The sequence below is a fragment of the Pristiophorus japonicus genome, chromosome 15 (assembly GCF_044704955.1).
Source record: "Pristiophorus japonicus isolate sPriJap1 chromosome 15, sPriJap1.hap1, whole genome shotgun sequence".
Lineage (NCBI taxonomy): Eukaryota > Metazoa > Chordata > Chondrichthyes > Pristiophoridae > Pristiophorus > Pristiophorus japonicus.
The window spans coordinates 92,873,917-92,897,933 of NC_091991.1; the positions used below are offsets into that span (position 1 = coordinate 92,873,917).

Genomic DNA, 24,017 nt, shown 5'->3' on the forward strand with positions numbered 1-24,017 from the left:
GAATGGGCCCTCGGTTCTGTAACAGGGGAATAGTGGAGAATGGGCCCTCGGTCCATGGGAACCGTGGAGAATGGGCCCTCGGTCCTGTAACAGGGGAACTGTGGAGAATGGGCCCTCGGTCCTGTAACACGGGAACTGTGAAGAATGAGCCCTCGGTTCTGTAACACAGGAACTGTGGAGAATGGGCCCTCGGTCATGTAACAGGGGAATAGTGGAGAATGGGACCTCGGTCATGTAACAGGGGAACAGTGGAGAATGGGCCCTCGGTTCTGTAACAGGGGAATAGTGGAGAATGGGCCCTCGGTCCATGGGAACCGTGGAGAATGGGCCCTCGGTCCTGTAACAGGGGAACTGTGGAGAATGGGCCCTCGGTCCTGTAACACGGGAACTGTGGAGAATGGGCCCTCGGTTCTGTAACACAGGAACTGTGGCGAATGGGCCCTCGGTCCTGTAACAGGGGAACAGTGGAGAATGGGCCCTCAGTCCTGTAACAGGGGAACTGTGGAGAATGGGCCCTCGGTCCTGTAACAGGGGAACTGTGGAAAATGGGCCCTCGGTCCTGTAACAGGGGAACCGTGGAGTGTGGGCCCTTGGTTCTGTAACAGGGGAACTGTGGAGAATGGGCCCTCGGTCCTGTAATACGGGAACTGTGGAGAATGGGCCCTCGGTCCTGTAACACGGGAACTGTGGAGAATGGGCCCTCGGTTCTGTAACACAGGAACTGTGGAGAATGGGCCCTCGGTCATGTAACAGGGGAATAGTGGAGAATGGGCCCTCGGTCATGTAACAGGGGAACAGTGGAGAATGGGCCCTCGGTTCTGTAACAGGGGAACAGTGGAGAATGGGCCCTCGGTCCATGGCAACTGTGGAGAATGGACCCTCGGTCCTGTAACAGGGGAACAGTGGAGAATGGGCCCTCGGTCCTGTAACAGGGGAACAGTGGAGAATGGGCCCTCAGTCCTGTAACAGGGGAACAGTGGAGAATGGGCCCTCAGTCCTGTAACAGGGGAACTGTGGAGAATGGGCCCTCGATTCTGTAACAGGGGAACTGTGGAGAATGGGCACTCATTCCTGTAACAGGGGAACTGTGGAGTATGGGCCCTCGGTCCTGTAACAGGGAAACAGTGGAGAATGGGCTCTCAGTCCTGTAACAGGGGAACAGTGGAGAATGGGCACTCGGTCCATGGGAACTGTGGCGAATGGCCCTCGTTCCTGTAACAGGGGAACAGTGGAGAATGGGCCCTCGGTCCTGTAACATGGGAACTGTGGCGAATGGGCCCCCGATTCTGTAACAGCGGAACTGTGGAGAATGGGCACTCAGTCCTGTAACAGGGGAACTGTGGAGTATGGGCCCTCGGTCCTGTAACAGGGAAACAGTGGAGAATGGGCTCTCAGTCCTGTAACAGGGGAACAGTGGAGAATGGGCCCTCGGTCCATGGGAACGGTGGCGAATGGGCCCTCGATCCTGTAACAGGGGAACTGTGGAGAATGGGCACTCAGTCCTGTAACAGGGGAACTGTGGAGTATGGGCCCTCGGTCCTGTAACAGGGGAACTGTGGAGAATGGGCCCTCGGTCCTGTAACAGGGGAACCGTGGAGTGTGGGCCCTTGGTTCTGTAACACAGGAACTGTGGAGAATGGGCCCTCGGTCATGTAACAGGGGAACTGTGGAGAATGGGCCCTCGGTCATGTAACAGGGGAACAGTGGAGAATGGGCCCTCGGTCATGAAACAGGGGAACTGTGGAGTATGGGTCCTCGGTCCTGTAACAGGGGAACTGTGGAGAATGGGCCCTCGGTCCTGTAACACGGGAACTGTGGAGGATATGCCCTCGGTTCTGTAACAGGGGAACTGTGGAGAAAGGGCCCTCGGTCCTGTAACAGGGGAACTGTGGAGTATGGGCCCTCGGTCCTGTAACAGGAGAACTGTGGAGAATGGGCCCTCGGTCCTGTAACACGGGAACTGGAGAATGGGCCCTCGGTCCTGTAACACGGGAACTGTGGAGAATGGGCCCTCGGTCCTGTAACACGGAAACTGTGGAGAATGGGCGATCGGTCCTGTAACACAGGAAATGTGGAGAATGGGCCCTCGGTCCTGTAACAGAGCAACTGTGGAGAATGGGCCCTCGGTCCTGTAACACGGAAACTGTGATGAATGGGCCCTCGGTTCTGTAACACAGGAACTGTGGAGAATGGGCCCTCGGTCATGTAACAGGGGAACTGTGGAGAATGGGCCCTCGGTCCATGGGATCTGTGGAGAATGGACCCTCGGTCCTGTAACAGGGGAATTGTGGAGAATGGGCCCTCGGTTCTGTAACAGGGGAACAATGGAGAATGGGCCCTCGGTCCTGTAACGGGAACAGTGGAGAATGGGCCCTCAGTCCTGTAACAGGGGAACAGTGGAGAATGGGCCCTCAGTCCTGTAACAGGGCAACTGTGGAGAATGGGCCCTCGGTCCTGTAACAGGGGAACTGTGGAGTGTGGGCCCTCTGTCCTGTAACAGGGGAACTGTGGGGAATTGGGCCTCGGTCCTGTAACAGGGGAACTGTGGAGTGAGGGCTCTCGGTTCTGTAACAGGGGAACTGTGAAGTGTGGGCCCTCGGTTCTGTAACAGGGGAACTGTGGAGAATGGGCCCTCGGCCCTGTAACAGGGGAACTGTGGAGAATGGGCCCTCGGTCATGTAATAGGGGAACAGTGGAGAATGGGCCCTCGGTTCTGTAACAGGGGAATAGTGGAGAATGGGCCCTCGGTCCATGGGAACCGTGGAGAATAGGCCCTCGGTCCTGTAACAGGGGAACTGTGGAGAATGGGCCCTCGGTCCTGTAACACGGGAACTGTGGAGAATGGGCCCTCGGTTCCGTAACACAGGAACTGTGGAGAATGGGCCCTCGGTCATGTAACAGGGGAATAGTGGAGAATGGGCCCTCGGTCATGTAACAGGGGAACAGTGGAGAATGGGCCCTCGGTTCTGTAACAGGGGAACAGTGGAGAATGGGCCCTCGGTCCATGGCAACTGTGGAGAATGGACCCTCTGTCCTGTAACAGGGGAACAGTGGAGAATGGGCCCTCGGTCCTGTAACAGGGGAACAGTGGAGAATGGGCCCTCGGTCCTGTAACAGGGAAACAGTGGAGAATGGGCCCTCAGTCCTGTAACAGGGGAACTGTGGAGAATGGGCCCTCAGTCCTGTAACAGGGGAACTGTGGAGAATGGGCACTCGGTCCATGGGAACGGTGGCGAATGGGCCCTCGATCCTGTAACAGGGGAACTGTGGAGAATGGGCACTCAGTCCTGCAACATGGGAACTGTGGAGAATGGGCCCTCGGTCCTGTAACAGCGGAAGAGTGGAGAATGGGCCCTCAGACCTGTAACAGGGCAACAGTGGAGAATGGGCCCTCGGTCCATGGGAACTGTGGCGAATGGCCCTCGGTCCTGTAACAGGGGAACAGTGGAGAATGGGCCCTCGGTCCTGTAACATGGGAACTGTGGCGAATGGGCCCTCGGTCCTGTAACAGGGGAACAGTGGAGAATGGGCCCTCAGTCCTGTAACAGGGGAACTGTGGAGAATGGGCCCTCGATTCTGTAACAGGGGAACTGTGGAAAATGGGCCCTCGGTTCTTTAACAGGGGACCCGTGGAGTGTGGGCCCTTGGTTCTGTAACAGGGGAACTGTGGAGAATGGGCCCTCGGTCCTGTAATATGGGAACTGTGGAGAATGGGCCCTCGGTTCTGTAACACAGGAACTGTGGAGAATGGGCCCTCGGTCATGTAACAGGGGAACAGTGGAGAATGGGCCCTCGGTCATGTAACAGGGGAACAGTGGAGAATGGGCCCTCGGTTCTGTAACAGGGGAACAGTGGAGAATGGGCCCTCGGTCCATGGCAACTGTGGAGAATGGACCCTCGGTCCTGTAACAGGGGAACAGTGGAGAATGGGCCCTCGGTCCTGTAACAGGGGAACAGTGGAGAATGGGCCCTCGGTCCTGTAACAGGGGAACAGTGGAGAATGGGCCCTCAGTCCTGTAACAGGGGAACTGTGGAGAATGGGCCCTCAGTCCTGTAACAGGGCAACTGTGGAGAATGGGCCCTCGGTTCTGTAACAGGGGAACAGTGGAGAATGGGCTCTCAGTCCTGTAACAGAGGAACAGTGGAGAATGGGCCCTCGGTCCATGGGAACTGTGGCGAATGGGCACTCAGTCCTGTAACAGGGAAACTGTGGAGAATGGGCCCTCGGTTCTGTAACACAGGAACTGTGGAGAATGGGCCCTCGGTCATGTAACAGGGGAACTGTGGAGAATGGGCCCTCGGTCCATGGGATCTGTGGAGAATGGACACTCGGTCCTGTAACAGGGGAATTGTGGAGAATGGGCCCTCGGTTCTGTAACAGGGGAACAGTGGAGAATGGGCCCTCGGTCCTGTAACGGGAACAGTGGAGAATGGGCCCTCAGTCCTGTAACAGGGGAACAGTGGAGAATGGGCCCTCGGTCCTGTAACGGGAACAGTGGAGAATGGGCCCTCAGTCCTGTAACAGGGGAACAGTGGAGAATGGGCCCTCAGTCCTGCAACAGGGGAACAGTGGAGAATGGGCCCTCAGTCCTGTAACAGGGCAACTGTGGAGAATGGGCCCTCGGTTCTGTAACAGGGGAACAGTGGAGAATGGGCTCTCAGTCCTGTAACAGGGGAACAGTGGAGAATGGGCCCTCAGTCCTGTAACAGGGCAACTGTGGAGAATGGGCCCTTGGTCCTGTAACAGGGGAACTGTGGAGTGTGGGCCCTCTGTCCTGTAACAGGGGAACTGTGGGGAATTGGGCCTCGGTCCTGTAACAGGGGAACTGTGGAGTGTGGGCTCTCGGTTCTGTAACAGGGGAACTGTGCAGAACGGGCCCTCGGTCCTGTAACAGGGGAACTGTGCAGAATGGGCCCTCGGCCCTGTAACAGGGGAACAGTGGAGAATGGGCCCTCGGTTCTGTAACAGGGCAATAGTGGAGAATGGGCCCTCGGTCCATGGGAACCGTGGAGAATGGGCCCTCGGTCCTGTAACAGGGGAACTGTGGAGAATGGGCCCTCGGTCCTGTAACACGGGAACTGTGGAGAATGGGCCCTCGGTTCTGTAACACAGGAACTGTGGAGAATGGGCCCTCGGTCATGTAACAGGGGAATAGTGGAGAATGGGCCCTCGGTCATGTAACAGGGGAACAGTGGAGAATGGGCCCTCGGTTCTGTAACAGGGGAATAGTGGAGAATGGGCCCTCGGTCCATGGGAACCGTGGAGAATGGGCCCTCGGTCCTGTAACAGGGGAACTGTGGAGAATGGGCCCTCGGTCCTGTAACACGGGAACTGTGGAGAATGGGCCCTCGGTTCTGTAACACAGGAACTGTGGAGAATGGGCCCTCGGTCCTGTAACAGGGGAACAGTGGAGAATGGGCCCTCAGTCCTGTAACAGGGGAACAGTGGAGAATGGGCCCTCAGTCCTGTAACAGGGGAACTGTGGAGAATGGGCCCTCGGTCCTGTAACAGGGGAACTGTGGAGAATGGGCACTCAGTCCTGTAACAGGGGAACAGTGGAGTATGGGCCCTCGGTCCTGTAACAGGGAAACAGTGGAGAATGGGCTCTCAGTCCTGTAACAGGGGAACAGTGGAGAATGGGCACTCGGTCCATGGGAACGGTGGCGAATGGGCCCTCGATCCTGTAACAGGGGAACTGTGGAGAATGGGCACTCAGTCCTGTAACAGGGGAACTGTGGAGTATGGGCCCTCGGTCCTGTAACAGGGGAACAGTGGAGAATGGGCCCTCGGTCCTGTAACAGGGGAACAGTGGAGAATGGGCCCTCGGTCCTGTAACATGGGAACTGTGGCGAATGGGCCCTCGGTCCTGTAACAGGGGAACAGTGGAGAATGGGCCCTCAGTCCTGTAACAGGGGAACTGTGGAGAATGGGCCCTCGATTCTGTAACAGGGGAACTGTGGAGAATGGGCACTCATTCCTGTAACATGGGAACTGTGGCGAATGGGCCCTCGGTCCTGTAACAGGGGAACTGTGGAGAATGGGCACTCAGTCCTGTAACAGGGGAACAGTGGAGAATGGGCACTCGGTCCATGGGAACTGTGGCGAATGGCCCTCGTTCCTGTAACAGGGGAACAGTGGAGAATGGGCCCTCGGTCCTGTAACATGGGAACTGTGGCGAATGGGCCCTCGATTCTGTAACAGCGGAACTGTGGAGAATGGGCACTCAGTCCTGTAACAGGGGAACTGTGGAGTATGGGCCCTCGGTCCTGTAACAGGGAAACAGTGGAGAATGGGCTCTCAGTCCTGTAACAGGGGAACAGTGGTGAATGGGCCCTCGGTCTATGGGAACGGTGGCGAATGGGCCCTCGATCCTGTAACAGGGGAACTGTGGAGAATGGGCACTCAGTCCTGTAACAGGGGAACTGTGGAGTATGGGCCCTCGGTCCTGTAACAGGGGAACTGTGGAGAATGGGCCCTCGGTCCTGTAACAGGGGAACCGTGGAGTGTGGGCCCTTGGTTCTGTAACACAGGAACTGTGGAGAATGGGCCCTCGGTCATGTAACAGGGGAACTGTGGAGAATGGGCCCTCGGTCATGTAACAGGGGAACAGTGGAGAATGGGCCCTCGGTCATGAAACAGGGGAACTGTGGAGTATGGGTCCTCGGTCCTGTAACAGGGGAACTGTGGAGAATGGGCCCTCGGTCCTGTAACACGGGAACTGTGGAGGCTATGCCCTCGGTTCTGTAACAGGGGAACTGTGGAGAAAGGGCCCTCGGTCCTGCAACAGGGGAACTGTGGAGTATGGGCCCTCGGTCCTGTAACAGGAGAACTGTGGAGAATGGGCCCTCGGTCCTGTAACACGGGAACTGGAGAATGGGCCCTCGGTCCTGTAACACGGGAACTGTGGAGAATGGGCCCTCGGTCCTGTAACACGGAATCTGTGGAGAATGGGCGATCGGTCCTGTAACACAGGCATTGTGGAGAATGGGCCCTCGGTCCTGTAACAGAGCAACTGTGGAGAATGGGCCCTCGGTCCTGTAACACGGAAACTGTGGAGAATGGGTCCTCGGTCCTGTAACACGGAAACTGTGGAGAATGCGTCCTCGGTCCTGTAACACGTAAACTGTGGAGAATGGGTCCTAGGTCCAGGGGAACTGTGGAGAATGGGCCCTCGGTCCTGGAACACGGGAACCGTGGAGAATGGGCCCTCGGTCCTGTAACACGGAAACTGTGGAAAATGGGCCCTCGGTCCAGAGGAACTGTGGAGAATGGGGCCTCGGTCCTGTAACACGGGAACTGTGGAGAATGGGCCCTCGGTCCTGTAACACGGAAAACGTGGAGAATGCGTCCTCGGTCCTGTAACAGGGGAACTGTGGAGAATGGGCACTTGGTCCTGTAACAGGGAAACTGTGGAAAATGGGCCCTCGGTCCAGAGGAACTGTGGAGAATGGGCCCTCGGTCCAGAGGAACTGTGGAGAATGGGCACTCGGTCCTGTAACACGGGAACTGTGGAGAATGGGCCCTCGGTCCTGTAACAGGGGATCTGTGGGGAATTGGGCCTCGGTCCTGTAACAGGGGAACTGTGGAGTGTGGGCTCTCGGTTCTGTAACAGGGGAACTGTGCAGAACGGGCCCTCGGTCCTGTAACACGGGAACTGTGGAGAATGGGCGATCGGTCATGTAACACAGGAAATGTGGAGAATGGGCCCTCAGTCCTGTAACAGGGCAACTGTGGAGAATGGGCCCTCGGTCCTGTAACACGGGAACTGTGGAGAATGGGCCCTCGGTCCTGTAACACGGAAACAGTGGAGAATGGGCCCTCGGTCCTGTAACACGGAAACTGTGGAAAATGGGCCCTCGGTCCAGAGGAACTGTGGAGAATGGGCCCTCGGTCCAGAGGAACTGTGGAGAATGGGCACTCGGTCCTGTAACACGGGAACTGTGGAGAATGGGCCCTCGGTCCTGTAACAGGGGATCTGTGGGGAATTGGGCCTCGGTCCTGTAACAGGGGAACTGTGGAGTGTGGGCTCTCGGTTCTGTAACAGGGGAACTGTGCAGAACGGGCCCTCGGTCCTGTAACAGGGGAACTGTGAAGTGTGGGCCCTCGGTTCTGCAACAGGGGAACTGTGGAGAATGGGCCCTCGGCCCTGTAACAGGGGAACTGTGGAGAATGGGCCCTCGGTCATGTAATAGGGGAACAGTGGAGAATGGGCCCTCAGTCCTGTAACAGGGGAACAGTGGAGAATGGGCCCTCAGTCCTGTAACAGGGGAACTGTGGAGAATGGGCCCTCGATTCTGTAACAGGGGAACTGTGGAGAATGGGCACTCAGTTCTGTAACATGGGAACTGTGGCGAATGGGCCCTCGGTCCTGTAACAGGGGAACTGTGGAGAATGGGCACTCAGTCCTGTAACAGGGGAACTGTGGAGTATGGGCCCTCGGTCCTGTAACAGGGAAACAGTGGAGAATGGGCTCTCAGTCCTGTAACAGGGGAACAGTGGAGAATGGGCACTCGGTCCATGGGAACGGTGGCAAATGGGCCCTCGATCCTGTAACAGGGGAACTGTGGAGAATGGGCACTCAGTCCTGTAACAGGGGAACTGTGGAGTATGGGCCCTCGGTCCTGTAACAGGGGAACTGTGGAGAATGGGCCCTCAGACCTGTAACAGGGGAACAGTGGAGAATGGGCCCTCAGTCCTGTAACAGGGGAACTGTGGAGAATGGGCCCTCGGTTCTGTAACAGGGAAACAGTGGAGAATGGGCTCTCAGTCCTGTAACAGGGGAACAGTGGAGAATGGGCCCTCGGTCCATGGGAACTGTGGTGAATGGCCCTCGGTCCTGTAACAGGGGAACAGTGGAGAATGGGCCCTCGGTCCTGTAACATGGGAACTGTCGCGAATGGGCCCTCGGTCATGTAATCGGGGAACAGTGGAGAATGGGCCCTCAGTCCTGTAACAGGGGAACAGTGGAGAATGGGCACTCAGTCCTGTAACAGGGGAACTGTGGAGTATGGGCCCTCGGTCCTGTAACAGGGAAACAGTGGAGTATGGGCTCTCAGTCCTGTAACAGGGGAACAGTGGAGAATGGGCACTCGGTCCTGTAACAGGGGAACTGTGGAGAATGGGCACTCAGTCCTGTAACAGGGGAACTGTGGAGTATGGGCCCTCGGTCCTGTAACAGGGAAACAGTGGAGAATGGACTCTCAGTCCTGTAACAGGGGAACAGTGGAGAATGGGCACTCGGTCCATGGGAACGGTGGCGAATGGGCCCTCGATCCTGTAACAGGGGAACTCTGGAGAATGGGCACTCAGTCCTGTAACAGGGGAACTGTGGAGTATGGGCCCTCGGTCCTGTAACAGGGGAACTGTGGAGAATGGGCCCTCGGTCCTGTAACAGGGGAAGAGTGGAGAATGGGCCCTCAGACCTGTAACACGGGAACAGTGGAGAATGGGCCCTCAGTCCTGTAACAGGGGAACTGTGGAGAATGGGCCCTCGATTCTGTAACAGGGAAACAGTGGAGAATGGGGCTCTCAGTCCTGTAACAGGGGAACAGTGGAGAATGGGCCCTCGGTCCATGGGAACTGTGGCGAATGGCCCTCAGTCCTGTAACGGGAACAGTGGAGAATGGGCCCTCGGTCCTGTAACATGGGAACTGTAGCGAATGGGCCCTCGGTCATGTAATAGGGGAACTGTGGAGAATGGGCCCTCAGTCCTGTAACAGGGGAACAGTGGAGAATGGGCACTCAGTCCTGTAACAGGGGAACTGTGGAGTATGGGCCCTCGGTCCTGTAACAGGGAAACAGTGGAGAATGGGTTCTCAGTCCTGTAACAGGGGAACTGTGGAGAATGGGCCCTCGGTCCTGTAACAGGGGAAGAGTGGAGAATGGGCCCTCAGACCTGTAACAGGGGAACAGTGGAGAATGGGCCCTCAGTCCTGTAACAGGGGAACTGTGGAGAATGGGCCCTCGGTTCTGTAACAGGGAAACAGTGGAGAATGGGCTCTCAGTCCTGTAACAGGGGAACAGTGGAGAATGGGCCCTCGGTCCATGGGAACTGTGGGGAATGGCCCTCGGTCCTGTAACAGGGGAACAGTGGAGAATGGGCCCTCGGTCCTGTAACATGGGAACTGTAGCGAATGGACCCTCGGTCCTGTAACAGGGGAACTGTGGAGAATGGGCACTCAGTCCTGTAACAGGGGAACTGTGGAGTATGGGCACTCGGTCCATGGGAACTGTGGCGAATGGCCCTCGATCCTGTAACAGGGGAACTGTGGAGAATGGGCACTCAGTCCTGTAACAGGGGAACTGTGGAGTATGGGCCCTCGGTCCTGTAACAGGGGAACTGTGGAGAATGCGCACTCGGTCCTGTAACAGGGGAACTGTGGAAAATGGGCCCTCGGTCCTGTAACAGGGGAACCGTGGAGTGTGGGCCCTTGGTTCTGTAACAGGGGAACTGTGGAGAATGGGCCCTCGGTCCTGTAACAGGGGAACTGTGGAGAATGGGCCCTCGGTCCTGTAACACGGCAACTGGAGAATGGGCCCTCGGTCCTGTAACACGGGAACTGTGGAGAATGGGCCCTCGGTCCTGTAACACGGAAACTGTGGAGAATGCGTCCTCGGTCCTGTAACAGGGGAACTGTGGAGAATGGGCTCTTGGTCCTGCAACAGGGGAACTGTGGAGAATGGGCCCTCGGTCCTGTAACACGGAAACTGTGGAGAATGGGCGATCGGTCCTGTAACACAGGAAATGTGGAGAATGGGCCCTCGGTCCTGTAACAGGGCAACTGTGGAGAATGGGCCCTCGGTCCTGTAACACGGGAACTGTGGAGAATGGGCCCTCGGTCCTGTAACACGGGAACCGTGGAGAATGGGCCCTCGGTCCTGTAACACGGGAACTGTGGTGAATAGGCCCTCGGTCCTGTAACACGGGAACTGTGGAGAATGGGCCCTCGGTCCTGTAACAGGGGATCTGTGGGGAATTGGCCCTCGGTCCTGTAACAGGGGAACTGTGGAGTGTGGGCCCTCTGTCCTGTAACAGGGGAACTGTGGGGAATTGGGCCTCGGTGCTGTAACAGGGGAACTGTGGAGTGTGGGCTCTCGGTTCTGTAACAGGGGAACTGTGCAGAACGGGCCCTCGGTCCTGTAACAGGGGAACTGTGAAGTGTGGGCCCTCGGTTCTGTAACAGGGGAACTGTGGAGAATGGGCCCTCGGCCCTGTAACAGGGGCACTGTGGAGAATGGGCCCTCGGTCATGTAATAGGGGAACAGTGGAGAATGGGCCCTCGGTTCTGTAACAGGGGAATAGTGGAGAATGGGCCCTCGGTCCATGGGAACCGTGGAGAATGGACCCTCGGTCCTTTAACAGGGGAACTGTGGAGAATGGGCCCTCGGTCCTGTAACACGGGAACTGTGGAGAATGGGCCCTCGGTTCTGTAACACAGGAACTGTGGAGAATGGGCCCTCGGTCATGTAACAGGGGAATAGTGGAGAATGGGCCCTCGGTCATGTAACAGGGGAACAGTGGAGAATGGGCCCTCGGTTCTGTAACAGGGGAACAGTGGAGAATGGGCCCTCGGTCCATGGCAACTGTGGAGAATGGACCCTCGGTCCTGTAACAGGGGAACAGTGGAGAATGGGCCCTCGGTCCTGTAACAGGGGAACAGTGGAGAATGGGCCCTCAGTCCTGTAACAGGGGAACTGTGGAGAATGGGCCCTCAGACCTGTAACAGGGGAACTGTGGAGAATGGGCACTCAGTCCTGTCACAGGGGAACTGTGGAGTATGGGCCCTCGGTCCTGTAACAGGGGAACTGTGGAGAATGGGCCCTCGGTCCTGTAACAGGGGAAGAGTGGAGAATGGGCCCTCAGACCTGTAACAGGGGAACTGTGGAGAATGGGCCCTCAGTCCTGTAACAGGGTAACTGTGGAGAATGGGCCCTCGGTTCTGTAACAAGGAAACAGTGGAGAATGGGCTCTCAGTCCTGTAACAGGGGAACAGTGGAGAATGGGCCCTCGGTCCATGGGAACTGTGGCGAATGGCCCTCGGTCCTGTAACAGGGGAACAGTGGAGAATGGGCCCTCGGTCCTGTAACATGGGAACTGTGGCGAATGGGCCCTCGGTCGTGTAACAGGGGAACTGTGGAGAATGGGCACTCAGTCCTGTAACAGGGGAACTGTGGAGTATGGGCCCTCGGTCCTGTAACAGGGGAACTGTGGAAAATGGGCCCTCGGTCCTGTAACAGGGGAACCGTGGAGTGTGGGCCCTTGGTTCTGTAACAGGGGAACTGTGGAGAATGGGCCCTCGGTCCTGTAACACGGGAACTGTGGAGAATGGGCCCTCGGTTCTATAACACAGGAACTGTGGAGAATGGGCCCTCGGTCATGTAACAGGGGAATAGTAGAGAATGGGCCCTCGGTTCTGTAACAGGGGAACAGTGGAGAATGGGCCCTCGGTCCATGGCAACTGTGGAGAATGGATCCTCGGTCCTGTAACAGGGGAACAGTGGAGAATGGGCCCTCGATTCTGTAACAGGGGAACTGTGGAGAATGGGCACTCAGTCCTGTAACAGGGGAACTGTGGAGTATGGGCCCTCGGTCCTGTAACAGGGAAACAGTGGAGAATGGGCTCTCAGTCCTGTAACAGGGGAACAGTGGAGAATGGGCCCTCGGTCCATGGGAACGGTGGCGAATGGGCCCTCGATCCTGTAACAGGGGAACTGTGGAGAATGGGCACTCAGTCCTGTAACAGGGGAACTGTGGAGAATGTATCCTCGGTCCTGTAACACGTAAACTGTGGAGAATGGTTCCTCGGTCCAGGGGAACTGTGGAGAATGGGCCCTCGGTCCTGTAACACGGGAATCGTGGAGAATGGGCCCTCGGTCCTGTAACACGGAAACTGTGGAAAATGGGCCCTCGGTCCAGAGGAGCTGTGGAGAATGGGCCCTCGGTCCTGTAACACGGGAACTGTGGAGAATGGGCCCTCGGTCCTGTAACACGGAAACTGTGGAGAATGCGTCCTCGGTCCCGGAACAGGGGAACTGTGGAGAATGGGCCCTCGGTCCTGTAACAGGGGAAGAGTGGAGAATGGGCCCTCAGACCTGTAACAGGGGAACAGTGGAGAATGGGCCCTCAGTCCTGTAACAGGGGAACTGTGGAGAATGGGCCCTCGGTTCTGTAACAGGGAAACAGTGGAGAATGGGCTCTCAGTCCTGTAACAGGGGAACAGTGGAGAATGGGCACTCGGACCATGGGAACTGTGGCGAATGGCACTCGGTCCTGTAAAAGGGGAACAGTGGAGAATGGGCTCTCGGTCCTGTAACATGGGAACTGTGGCGAATGGGCCCTCGGTCCTGTAACAGGGGAACTGTGGAGAATGGGCACTCAGTCCTGTAACAGGGGAACTGTGGAGTATGGGCCCTCGGTCCTGTAACAGGGGAACTGTGGAAAATGGGCCCTCGGTCCTGTAACACGGGAACTGTGGAGGATAGGCCCTCGGTTCTGTAACAGGGGAACTGTGGAGTGTGGGCCCTCGGTCCTGTAACAGGGGAACTGTGGAGAATGGGTCCTCGGTCCTGTAACAGGGGAACCGTGGAGTGTGGGCCCTTGGTTTTGTAACATGGGGAACTGTGGAGAATGGGCCCTCGGTCCTGTAACACGGGAACTGTGGAGAATGGGCCCTCGGTTCTGTAACACAGGAACTGTGGAGAATGGGCCCTCGGTCATGTAACAGGGGAACAGTGGAGAATGGGCCCTCGGTCATGTAACACGGGAACAGTTGAGAATTGACTCTTGGTTCTGTAACACGGGAACAGTGGAGAATGGGCCCTCGGTCCATGGGAACTGTGGGGAATGGACCCTCGGTCCTGTAACAAGGGAACAGTGGAGAATGGGCCCTCGGTCCTGTAACAGGGGAACAGTGGAGAATGGGCCCTCAGTCCTGTAACAGGGGAACAGTGGAGAATGGGCCCTCAGTCCTGTAACAGGGGAACTGTGGAGAATGGGCCCTCGATTCTGTAACAGGGGAACTGTGGAGAATGGGCACTCAGTCCTGTAACAGGGGAACTGTGGAGTATGGGCCCTCGGTCCTGTAACAGGGAAACAGTGGAGAATGGGTTCTCAGTCCTGTAACAGGGGAACTGTGGAGAATGGGCCCTCGGTCCTGTAACAGGGGAAGAGTGGAGAATGGGCCCTCAGACCTGTAACAGGGGAACAGTGGAGAATGGGCCCTCAGTCCTGTAACAGGGGAACTGTGGAGAATGGGCCCTCGGTTCTGTAACAGGGAAACAGTGGAGAATGGGCTCTCAGTCCTGTAACAGGGGAACAGTGGAGAATGGGCCCTCGGTCCATGGGAACTGTGGGGAATGGCCCTCGGTCCTGTAACAGGGGAACAGTGGAGAATGGGCCCTCGGTCCTGTAACATGGGAACTGTAGCGAATGGACCCTCGGTCCTGTAACAGGGGAACTGTGGAGAATGGGCACTCAGTCCTGTAACAGGGGAACTGTGGAGTATGGGCACTCGGTCCATGGGAACTGTGGCGAATGGCCCTCGATCCTGTAACAGGGGAACTGTGGAGAATGGGCACTCAGTCCTGTAACAGGGGAACTGTGGAGTATGGGCCCTCGGTCCTGTAACAGGGGAACTGTGGAGAATGCGCACTCGGTCCTGTAACAGGGGAACTGTGGAAAATGGGCCCTCGGTCCTGTAACAGGGGAACCGTGGAGTGTGGGCCCTTGGTTCTGTAACAGGGGAACTGTGGAGAATGGGCCCTCGGTCCTGTAACAGGGGAACTGTGGAGAATGGGCCCTCGGTCCTGTAACACGGCAACTGGAGAATGGGCCCTCGGTCCTGTAACACGGGAACTGTGGAGAATGGGCCCTCGGTTATGTAACACGGAAACTGTGGAGAATGCGTCCTCGGTCCTGTAACAGGGGAACTGTGGAGAATGGGCTCTTGGTCCTGCAACAGGGGAACTGTGGAGAATGGGCCCTCGGTCCTGTAACACGGAAACTGTGGAGAATGGGCGATCGGTCCTGTAACACAGGAAATGTGGAGAATGGGCCCTCGGTCCTGTAACAGGGCAACTGTGGAGAATGGGCCCTCGGTCCTGTAACACGGGAACTGTGGAGAATGGGCCCTCGGTCCTGTAACACGGGAACCGTGGAGAATGGGCCCTCGGTCCTGTAACACGGGAACTGTGGTGAATAGGCCCTCGGTCCTGTAACACGGGAACTGTGGAGAATGGGCCCTCGGTCCTGTAACAGGGGATCTGTGGGGAATTGGCCCTCGGTCCTGTAACAGGGGAACTGTGGAGTGTGGGCCCTCTGTCCTGTAACAGGGGAACTGTGGGGAATTGGGCCTCGGTGCTGTAACAGGGGAACTGTGGAGTGTGGGCTCTCGGTTCTGTAACAGGGGAACTGTGCAGAACGGGCCCTCGGTCCTGTAACAGGGGAACTGTGAAGTGTGGGCCCTCGGTTCTGTAACAGGGGAACTGTGGAGAATGGGCCCTCGGCCCTGTAACAGGGGCACTGTGGAGAATGGGCCCTCGGTCATGTAATAGGGGAACAGTGGAGAATGGGCCCTCGGTTCTGTAACAGGGGAATAGTGGAGAATGGGCCCTCGGTCCATGGGAACCGTGGAGAATGGACCCTCGGTCCTTTAACAGGGGAACTGTGGAGAATGGGCCCTCGGTCCTGTAACACGGGAACTGTGGAGAATGGGCCCTCGGTTCTGTAACACAGGAACTGTGGAGAATGGGCCCTCGGTCATGTAACAGGGGAATAGTGGAGAATGGGCCCTCGGTCATGTAACAGGGGAACAGTGGAGAATGGGCCCTCGGTTCTGTAACAGGGGAACAGTGGAGAATGGGCCCTCGGTCCATGGCAACTGTGGAGAATGGACCCTCGGTCCTGTAACAGGGGAACAGTGGAGAATGGGCCCTCGGTCCTGTAACAGGGGAACAGTGGAGAATGGGCCCTCAGTCCTGTAACAGGGGAACTGTGGAGAATGGGCCCTCAGACCTGTAACAGGGGAACTGTGGAGAATGGGCACTCAGTCCTGTCACAGGGGAACTGTGGAGTATGGGCCCTCGGTCCTGTAACAGGGGAACTGTGGAGAATGGGCCCTCGGTCCTGTAACAGGGGAAGAGTGGAGAATGGGCCCTCAGACCTGTAACAGGGGAACTGTGGAGAATGGGCCCTCAGTCCTGTAACAGGGTAACTGTGGAGAATGGGCCCTCGGTTCTGTAACAAGGAAACAGTGGAGAATGGGCTCTCAGTCCTGTAACAGGGGAACAGTGGAGAATGGGCCCTCGGTCCATGGGAACTGTGGCGAATGGCCCTCGGTCCTGTAACAGGGGAACAGTGGAGAATGGGCCCTCGGTCCTGTAACATGGGAACTGTGGCGAATGGGCCCTCGGTCGTGTAACAGGGGAACTGTGGAGAATGGGCTCTCAGTCCTGTAACAGGGGAACTGTGGAGTATGGGCCCTCGGTCCTGTAACAGGGGATCTGTGGAAAATGGGCCCTCGGTCCTGTAACAGGGGAACCGTGGAGTGTGGGCCCTTGGTTCTGTAACAGGGGAACTGTGGAGAATGGGCCCTCGGTCCTGTAACACGGGAACTGTGGAGAATGGGCCCTCGGTTCTATAACACAGGAACTGTGGAGAATGGGCCCTCGGTCATGTAACAGGGGAATAGTAGAGAATGGGCCCTCGGTTCTGTAACAGGGGAACAGTGGAGAATGGGCCCTCGGTCCATGGCAACTGTGGAGAATGGATCCTCGGTCCTGTAACAGGGGAACAGTGGAGAATGGGCCCTCGGTCCTGTAACAGGGGAACAGTGGAGAATGGGCCCTCAGTCCTGTAACAGGGGAACTGTGGAGAATGGGCCCTCGATTCTGTAACAGGGGAACTGTGGAGAATGGGCACTCAGTCCTGTAACAGGGGAACTGTGGAGTATGGGCCCTCGGTCCTGTAACAGGGAAACAGTGGAGAATGGGCTCTCAGTCCTGTAACAGGGGAACAGTGGAGAATGGGCCCTCGGTCCATGGGAACGGTGGCGAATGGGCCCTCGATCCTGTAACAGGGGAACTGTGGAGAATGGGCACTCAGTCCTGTAACAGGGGAACTGTGGAGAATGTATCCTCGGTTCTGTAACACGTAAACTGTGGAGAATGGTTCCTCGGTCCAGGGGAACTGTGGAGAATGGGCCCTCGGTCCTGTAACACGGGAATCGTGGAGAATGGGCCCTCGGTCCTGTAACACGGAAACTGTGGAAAATGGGCCCTCGGTCCAGAGGAGCTGTGGAGAATGGGCCCTCGGTCCTGTAACACGGGAACTGTGGAGAATGGGCCCTCGGTCCTGTAACACGGAAACTGTGGAGAATGCGTCCTCGGTCCCGGAACAGGGGAACTGGAGAATGGGCCCTCGGTCCTGTAACAGGGGAAGAGTGGAGAATGGGCCCTCAGACCTGTAACAGGGGAACAGTGGAGAATGGGCCCTCAGTCCTGTAACAGGGGAACTGTGGAGAATGGGCCCTCGGTTCTGTAACAGGGAAACAGTGGAGAATGGGCTCTCAGTCCTGTAACAGGGGAACAGTGGAGAATGGGCACTCGGACCATGGGAACTGTGGCGAATGGCACTCGGTCCTGTAAAAGGGGAACAGTGGAGAATGGGCTCTCGGTCCTGTAACATGGGAACTGTGGCGAATGGGCCCTCGGTCCTGTAACAGGGGAACTGTGGAGAATGGGCACTCAGTCCTGTAACAGGGGAACTGTGGAGTATGGGCCCTCGGTCCTGTAACAGGGGAACTGTGGAAAATGGGCCCTCGGTCCTGTAACACGGGAACTGTGGAGGATAGGCCCTCGGTTCTGTAACAGGGGAACTGTGGAGTGTGGGCCCTCGGTCCTGTAACAGGGGAACTGTGGAGAATGGGTCCTCGGTCCTGTAACAGGGGAACCGTGGAGTGTGGGCCCTTGGTTTTGTAACATGGGGAACTGTGGAGAATGGGCCCTCGGTCCTGTAACACGGGAACTGTGGAGAATGGGCCCTCGGTTCTGTAACACAGGAACTGTGGAGAATGGGCCCTCGGTCATGTAACAGGGGAACAGTGGAGAATGGGCCCTCGGTCATGTAACACGGGAACAGTTGAGAATTGACTCTTGGTTCTGTAACACGGGAACAGTGGAGAATGGGCCCTCGGTCCATGGGAACTGTGGGGAATGGACCCTCGGTCCTGTAACAAGGGAACAGTGGAGAATGGGCCCTCGGTCCTGTAACAGGGGAACAGTGGAGAATGGGCCCTCAGTCCTGTAACAGGGGAACAGTGGAGAATGGGCCCTCAGTCCTGTAACAGGGGAACTGTGGAGAATGGGCCCTCGATTCTGTAACAGGGGAACTGTGGAGAATGGGCACTCAGTCCTGTAACAGGGGAACTGTGGAGTATGGGCCCTCGGTCCTGTAACAGGGAAACAGTGGAGAATGGGCTCTCAGTCCTGTAACAGGGGAACAGTGGAGAATGGGCACTCGGTCCATGGGAACTGTGGCGAATGGCCCTCGGTCCTGTAACAGGGGAACAGTGGAGAATGGACCCTCGGTCCTGTAACATGGGAACTGTGGCGAATGGGCCCTCGATTCTGTAACAGGGGAACTGTGGAGTATGGGCCCTCGGTCCTGTAACAGGGGAACTGTGGAGTATGGGCCCTCGGTCCTGTAACAGGGGAACTGTGGAGAATGGGCCCTCGGTCCTGTAACACGGGAACTGTGGAGAATGGGCCCTCGGTCCTGTAACACGGGAACTGTGGAGGATATGCCCTCGGTTCTGTAACAGGGGAACTGTGGAGAATGGGCCCTCGGTCCTGTAACACGGGAACTGGAGAATGGGCCCTCGGTCCTGTAACACGGGAACTGTGGAGAATGGGCCCTCGGTCCTGTAACACGGAAACTGTGGAGAATGGGCAATCGGTCCTGTAACACAGGAAATGTGGAGAATGGGCCCTCGGTCCTGTAACAGGGCAACTGTGGAGAATGGGCCCTTGGTCCTGTAACACGGAAACTGTGGAGAATGTGTCCTCGGTCCTGTAACACGTAAACTGTGGAGAATGGTTCCTCGGTCCAGGGGAACTGTGGAGAATGGGCCCTCGGTCCTGTAACACGGGAATCGTGGAGAATGGGCCCTCGGTCCTGTAACACGGAAACTGTGGAAAATGGGCCCTCGGTCCAGAGGAGCTGTGGAGAATGGGCCCTCGGTCCTGTAACACGGGAACTGTGGAGAATGGGCCCTCGGTCCTGTAACACGGAAACTGTGGAGAATGCGTCCTCGGTCCTGTAACAGGGGAACTGTGGAGAATGGGCTCTTGGTCCTGTAACAGGGGAACTGTGGAGAATGGGCCCTCGGTCCTGTAACACGGAAACTGTGGAGAATGGGCCCTCGGTCCTGTAACACGGAAACTGTGGAGAATGGGCGATCGGTCCATGGGAACGGTGGCGAATGGGCCCTCGATCCTGTAACAGGGGAACTGTGGAGAATGGGCACTCAGTCCTGTAACAGGGGAACTATGGAGTATGGGCCCTCGGTCCTGTAACAGGGGAACTGTGGAGTATGGGCCCTCGGTCCTGTAACAGGGGAACTGTGGAGAATGGGCCCTCGGTCCTGTAACACGGGAACTGTGGAGGATAGGCCCTCGGTTCTGTAACAGGGGAACTGTGGAGAAAGGGCCCTCGGTCCTGTAACAGGGGAACTGTGGAGAATGGGCCCTCAGTCCTGTAACAGGGAAACTGTGGAGAATGGGCCCTCGGGCCTGTAACAGCGGAACTGTGGAGAATGGGCCCCAGGTCCATGGGAACTGTGGAGAATGGGCCCTCGGTCGTGTAACACGGGAACTGTGGAGAATGGGCCCTTGGCCATGGGAACTGTGGAGAATGGGCCCCAGGTCCATGGGAACGGTGGCGAATGGGCCCTCGATCCTGTAACAGGGGAACTGTGGAGAATGGGCACTCAGTCCTGTAACATGGTTACTGTGGAGAGTGGGCCATCGGTCCTGTAACACAGGAACTGTGGAGAATGGGCCTTCGGTCCGGTAACATGGGAACTGTGGAGAATGGGCCCTCGGTCCTGTAACAGGGAAACAGTGGAGAATGGGCCCTCGGTCCTGTAACAGGGGAACTGGAGAATGGGCCCTCGGTCCTGTAACACGGGAACTGTGGAGAATGGGCCCTCGGTCCTGTAACACGGAAACTGTGGAGAATGGGCCCTCGGTCCAGTGGAACTGTGGAGAATGGGCCCTCGGTCCTGTAACATGGGAACTGTGGAGAATGGGCCCTCGGTCCTGTAACACGGAAACTGTGGAAAATGGGCCCTCGGTCCAGTGGAACTGTGGAGAATGGGCCCTCGGTCCTGTAACACGGGAACTGTGGAGAATGCGTCCTCGGTCCTGTAACAGGGGAACTGTGGAGAATGGGCTCTTGGTCCTGTAACAGGGGAACTGTGGAGAATGGGCCCTCGGTCCTGTAAAAAGGGAACTGTGGAGAATGGGCGATCGGTCCTGTAACAGGGCAACTGTGGAGAATGCGTCCTCGGTCCTGTAACAGGGGAACTGTGGAGAATGGGCCCTCGGTTCTGTAACAGGGGAACTGTGGAGAATGGGCCCTTGGTCCTGTAACAGGGGAACTGTGGAGAATGGGCCCTCGGTCCTGTAAAAAGGGAACTGTGGAGAATGGGCCCTCGGTCCTGTCACAGGGGAACTGTGGAGAATGGGCCCTTGGTCCTGTAACAGGGGAACTGTGGAGAATGGGCCCTCGGTCCTGTAAAAAGGGAACTGTGGAGAATGGGCCCTCGGTCCTGTAACAGGGGAACTGTGGAGAATGGGCCCTCGGTCCTGTAAAAAGGGAACTGTGGAGAATGGGCGATCGGTCCTGTAACACAGGAAATGTGGAGAATTGGCCCTCGGTCCTGTAACAGGGCAACTGTGGAGAATGTGTCCTCGGTCCTGTAACACGTAAACTGTGGAGAATGGGCCCTCGGTCCTGTAACACAGGAAATGTGGAGAATTGGCCCTCGGTCCTGTAACAGGGCAACTGTGCAGAATGGGCATCCACTATCTCTGCAGCCACTTCTCTTAAAGACCCTAGGGTGTAAGCCATCAGGTCCAGGGGACTTGTCTGCATTTCGTCCCATTATTTTACATTGTACTACTTCATGAGTGATCGTGATTGTATTCAGTTCCTCTCTACCTATAGCCCCTTGATTATCCGCTATTGGGATGGTTTTAGTGCCTTCTACTGTGAAGACCAATACAAAATATTGTAGGACTGCAACAAGTTACAAGAGGACATTAATAAACTGGCAGAATGAGCAAATAATTAACAAATGAAGTTCAACACAGATAAATGTGAGAGTGCATTTTTGTAGGAAGAATAGGGAGATCACTTATTACTTGGAGAGTGAGAGTCTGGGTGGGGTAGAGGAATAAAGTGTTCTGGGAGTACAAATACACAAATCACTAAAAGTAATGACACAAGTTAGCAAGGCCATAAAAAGCAAACCAGGGACTGGGGTTTATTTCTAGAGGGATTGAATTGTAAAGTAGGGTTGTTATGTTAAACCTGTATTGAACCTTGGTTAAGACCATTCTTAGAGTACTGTGTCGCCATGATACAGAGGCACAGGGAGGGTGCAGAGAAGATTTACAAGGATGATACCAGAAATGCGAGGGTATACATATCAGGAAAGGATGAACAGGCTGGGGGGTCTCTTCTCTTGGGGGAAAAAGATGCTGAGGGGTGACCTAATAGAGGTTTTTAAAATTATGAAAGGTTTTGATAGAGGGGGTACAGAGAGAATGTTTCCACTTGTGGGGAAGAGCATAACTAGAGGCCATCAATATAAGATTGTCACCAAGAAATCCAATGGGGAATTCAGAGCAAACTTCTTTAACCAGAGAGTGGTGAGAATGTGGAACTCGCTACCACAGGGAGTGGTTGAAGCGAATAGTATCGATGCATTTATGGGGAAGCTATGCGGGAGAAGGGGATAGAGGGTTATGCTGATGGATTTAGATGAGGAAAGACGGGAGGAGGCTCGAGTGGAGCATAAACATCGGCACGGACTGGTTGGGCCAAATGGCCTGTAATGTACCATATATCCGATGTAACTGCGTGAGAATGGGCTCTCGGGTCTTGAACTGCTGTACTACAGGCTGGCCTGGTCTGTACATCGGATATTCACGTCATTCTCTCGCTTTCATTCGGTACTTGCTCAAAGAGTGTTGATCACCCATAATAGCAGAGGGTCTTCGGTTTCTGTGTGGCCCGAGCCCGCCTATCGAGCTGTCTCCCTCGCGCGCATCCTTTGTCTGATGGGGAGCTTCATACCTGAATTGCAGCATCATGGTCTTGCTGCTGGCGTCTCCCTTTAATACAGTGGCGATGGGCCTGCGAAACCAGCATGTGCCTGTATAGATGTACATAAACATCTGTATAGATGTGCAAATCGGCAGCTGCTATCTGGCTCGGATAGCTCGGCAGATGCTGAGGCTGTCTGCTCCACCCAGTGCAGTGAAGGCCTGTCCGATTTTGTAGCCTGCAGACAATGAGAAAGATCACACTTGCAGATGTGAGTTGACATGACTTGAGTTACCCTCACTCTTTGAAGGCCGGCGACATATATCGCTAGCACCAATCTTTGACTTCTGCCAGAACATTGGAGGGTGTGGGGTCGGAACATGGATCAACTGGCTGGAGGGATTCGAAAGTTGACTCTCTCTCGTTGCCAGAATGATTCACCCTAACCAGATCCTGAGGTGGGGGCTCACTACCCAGAGGCTGCAGGCTACTGGCTCCCTGGCTCTGCAACCTGAGCCCAGGCATTTCTCTGAGGCCAGCCTTTGATTAAAGGCTCTGACTAGCAACCTTTGACCTTGGGTGGGGAGGCAGGAAGACTTGCCAAGAGTGGGAGGCGGGTGGGTGAAGGGAAGGCTGGAGGTTCTCCGACTAGCCCAATAACGAAGTGGTTGTGCGTTGCAGATTCTCGCCTCGATTGAGCTGCTGGCCAGGTCCTTGCCAAAGATCCATCGCAGTGCGTCAGAGCCCTCGCTCAATCGGGCAGGCTTCCAGACCGAGGACTTCAGCCTGTACACGTGCGCTTCCCCAAAGACCCCCATCCAGGCCGGAGGATACGGTGAGTGCAGTGTGTGCACAGCCAGGGTTTGGTTCATGTCCCTTGTACAGGCCGGCCACCCTTGGCCCAAACGTAGCTGCTCACTTGTCTGTGCACCGTTGGATTGTGAGAAGGATGCTCCCTGTCCCTCCGTTGGCCATTGGTTCCTGGCTTGGGCTTCAGTCTCCAGGGATTCCCTCACTGGGCCATTCTCGATCTGCGGGCCCAGGAGGTGTGACCAGCGGGCTCTGAGACCGAGCGGTGTCACAGCCGAGCCCAGTCCCCTTCACCTCATGATCACGCCTTCCACAGCGAGAGGAAAGGAAGACTTTTTGAAGCGCAGTCACTGTTGTAATACAGGAAACCCACAGCCAAATCTGCACACAGCAAGCTCCCACAAACAGCAGTGTGATAATGACCAGATAATCTGACTCGGTAGCAGGGAGGTCCAGCTGATTTTCCCCCTCCAAACCCCAGAGTGCCGAGGGACATTGTAGCATCCCAACCATCCCCGCAGCTGACTGCAGGATTGTTTTTCACAGTGTGTGGAGAATACATATCGCTCACACAGTAGGAGGCCTTTACCACTTCACCTTGTTTTGCTGGAACAGACCACTTCCACAGTTATGCCTGAGCTTCCTATGGTCTGAAATGTAACCGTGTGTCCTCAACACAGTCTGCCAGTATTGCTTTTAAACCAGCTGCTAGAGGGGGTGTGAGAGTGGTCAGGCAGCTTCCTCCATCTCCCCTTCTCCTCCTGGCTCCACGGAGGGCTCTGGGGTAATGTGGTGGCAATTGGGAGCTCACAGCACCAGGCCCTACTCATCTGTTCCTCAGTTGCAACTTGTTGGAACCCTGTTTTTGTGCTGCAA

General features: G+C 56.3%; 1 protein-coding gene across 1 annotated transcript in view; it reads left to right on the forward strand.

The window, feature by feature from the left end:
• LOC139281563 (serine/threonine-protein kinase B-raf-like) overlaps positions 1–24,017 on the forward strand; it is a 163,210-nt gene that overhangs the window by 131,512 nt on the left and 7,681 nt on the right. Inside the window, exon 7 of the mRNA XM_070901724.1 lies at positions 23,013–23,166. Coding sequence (XP_070757825.1) covers positions 23,013–23,166 — 154 coding nt within the window. The remainder of the gene's footprint in view (positions 1–23,012; positions 23,167–24,017) is intronic.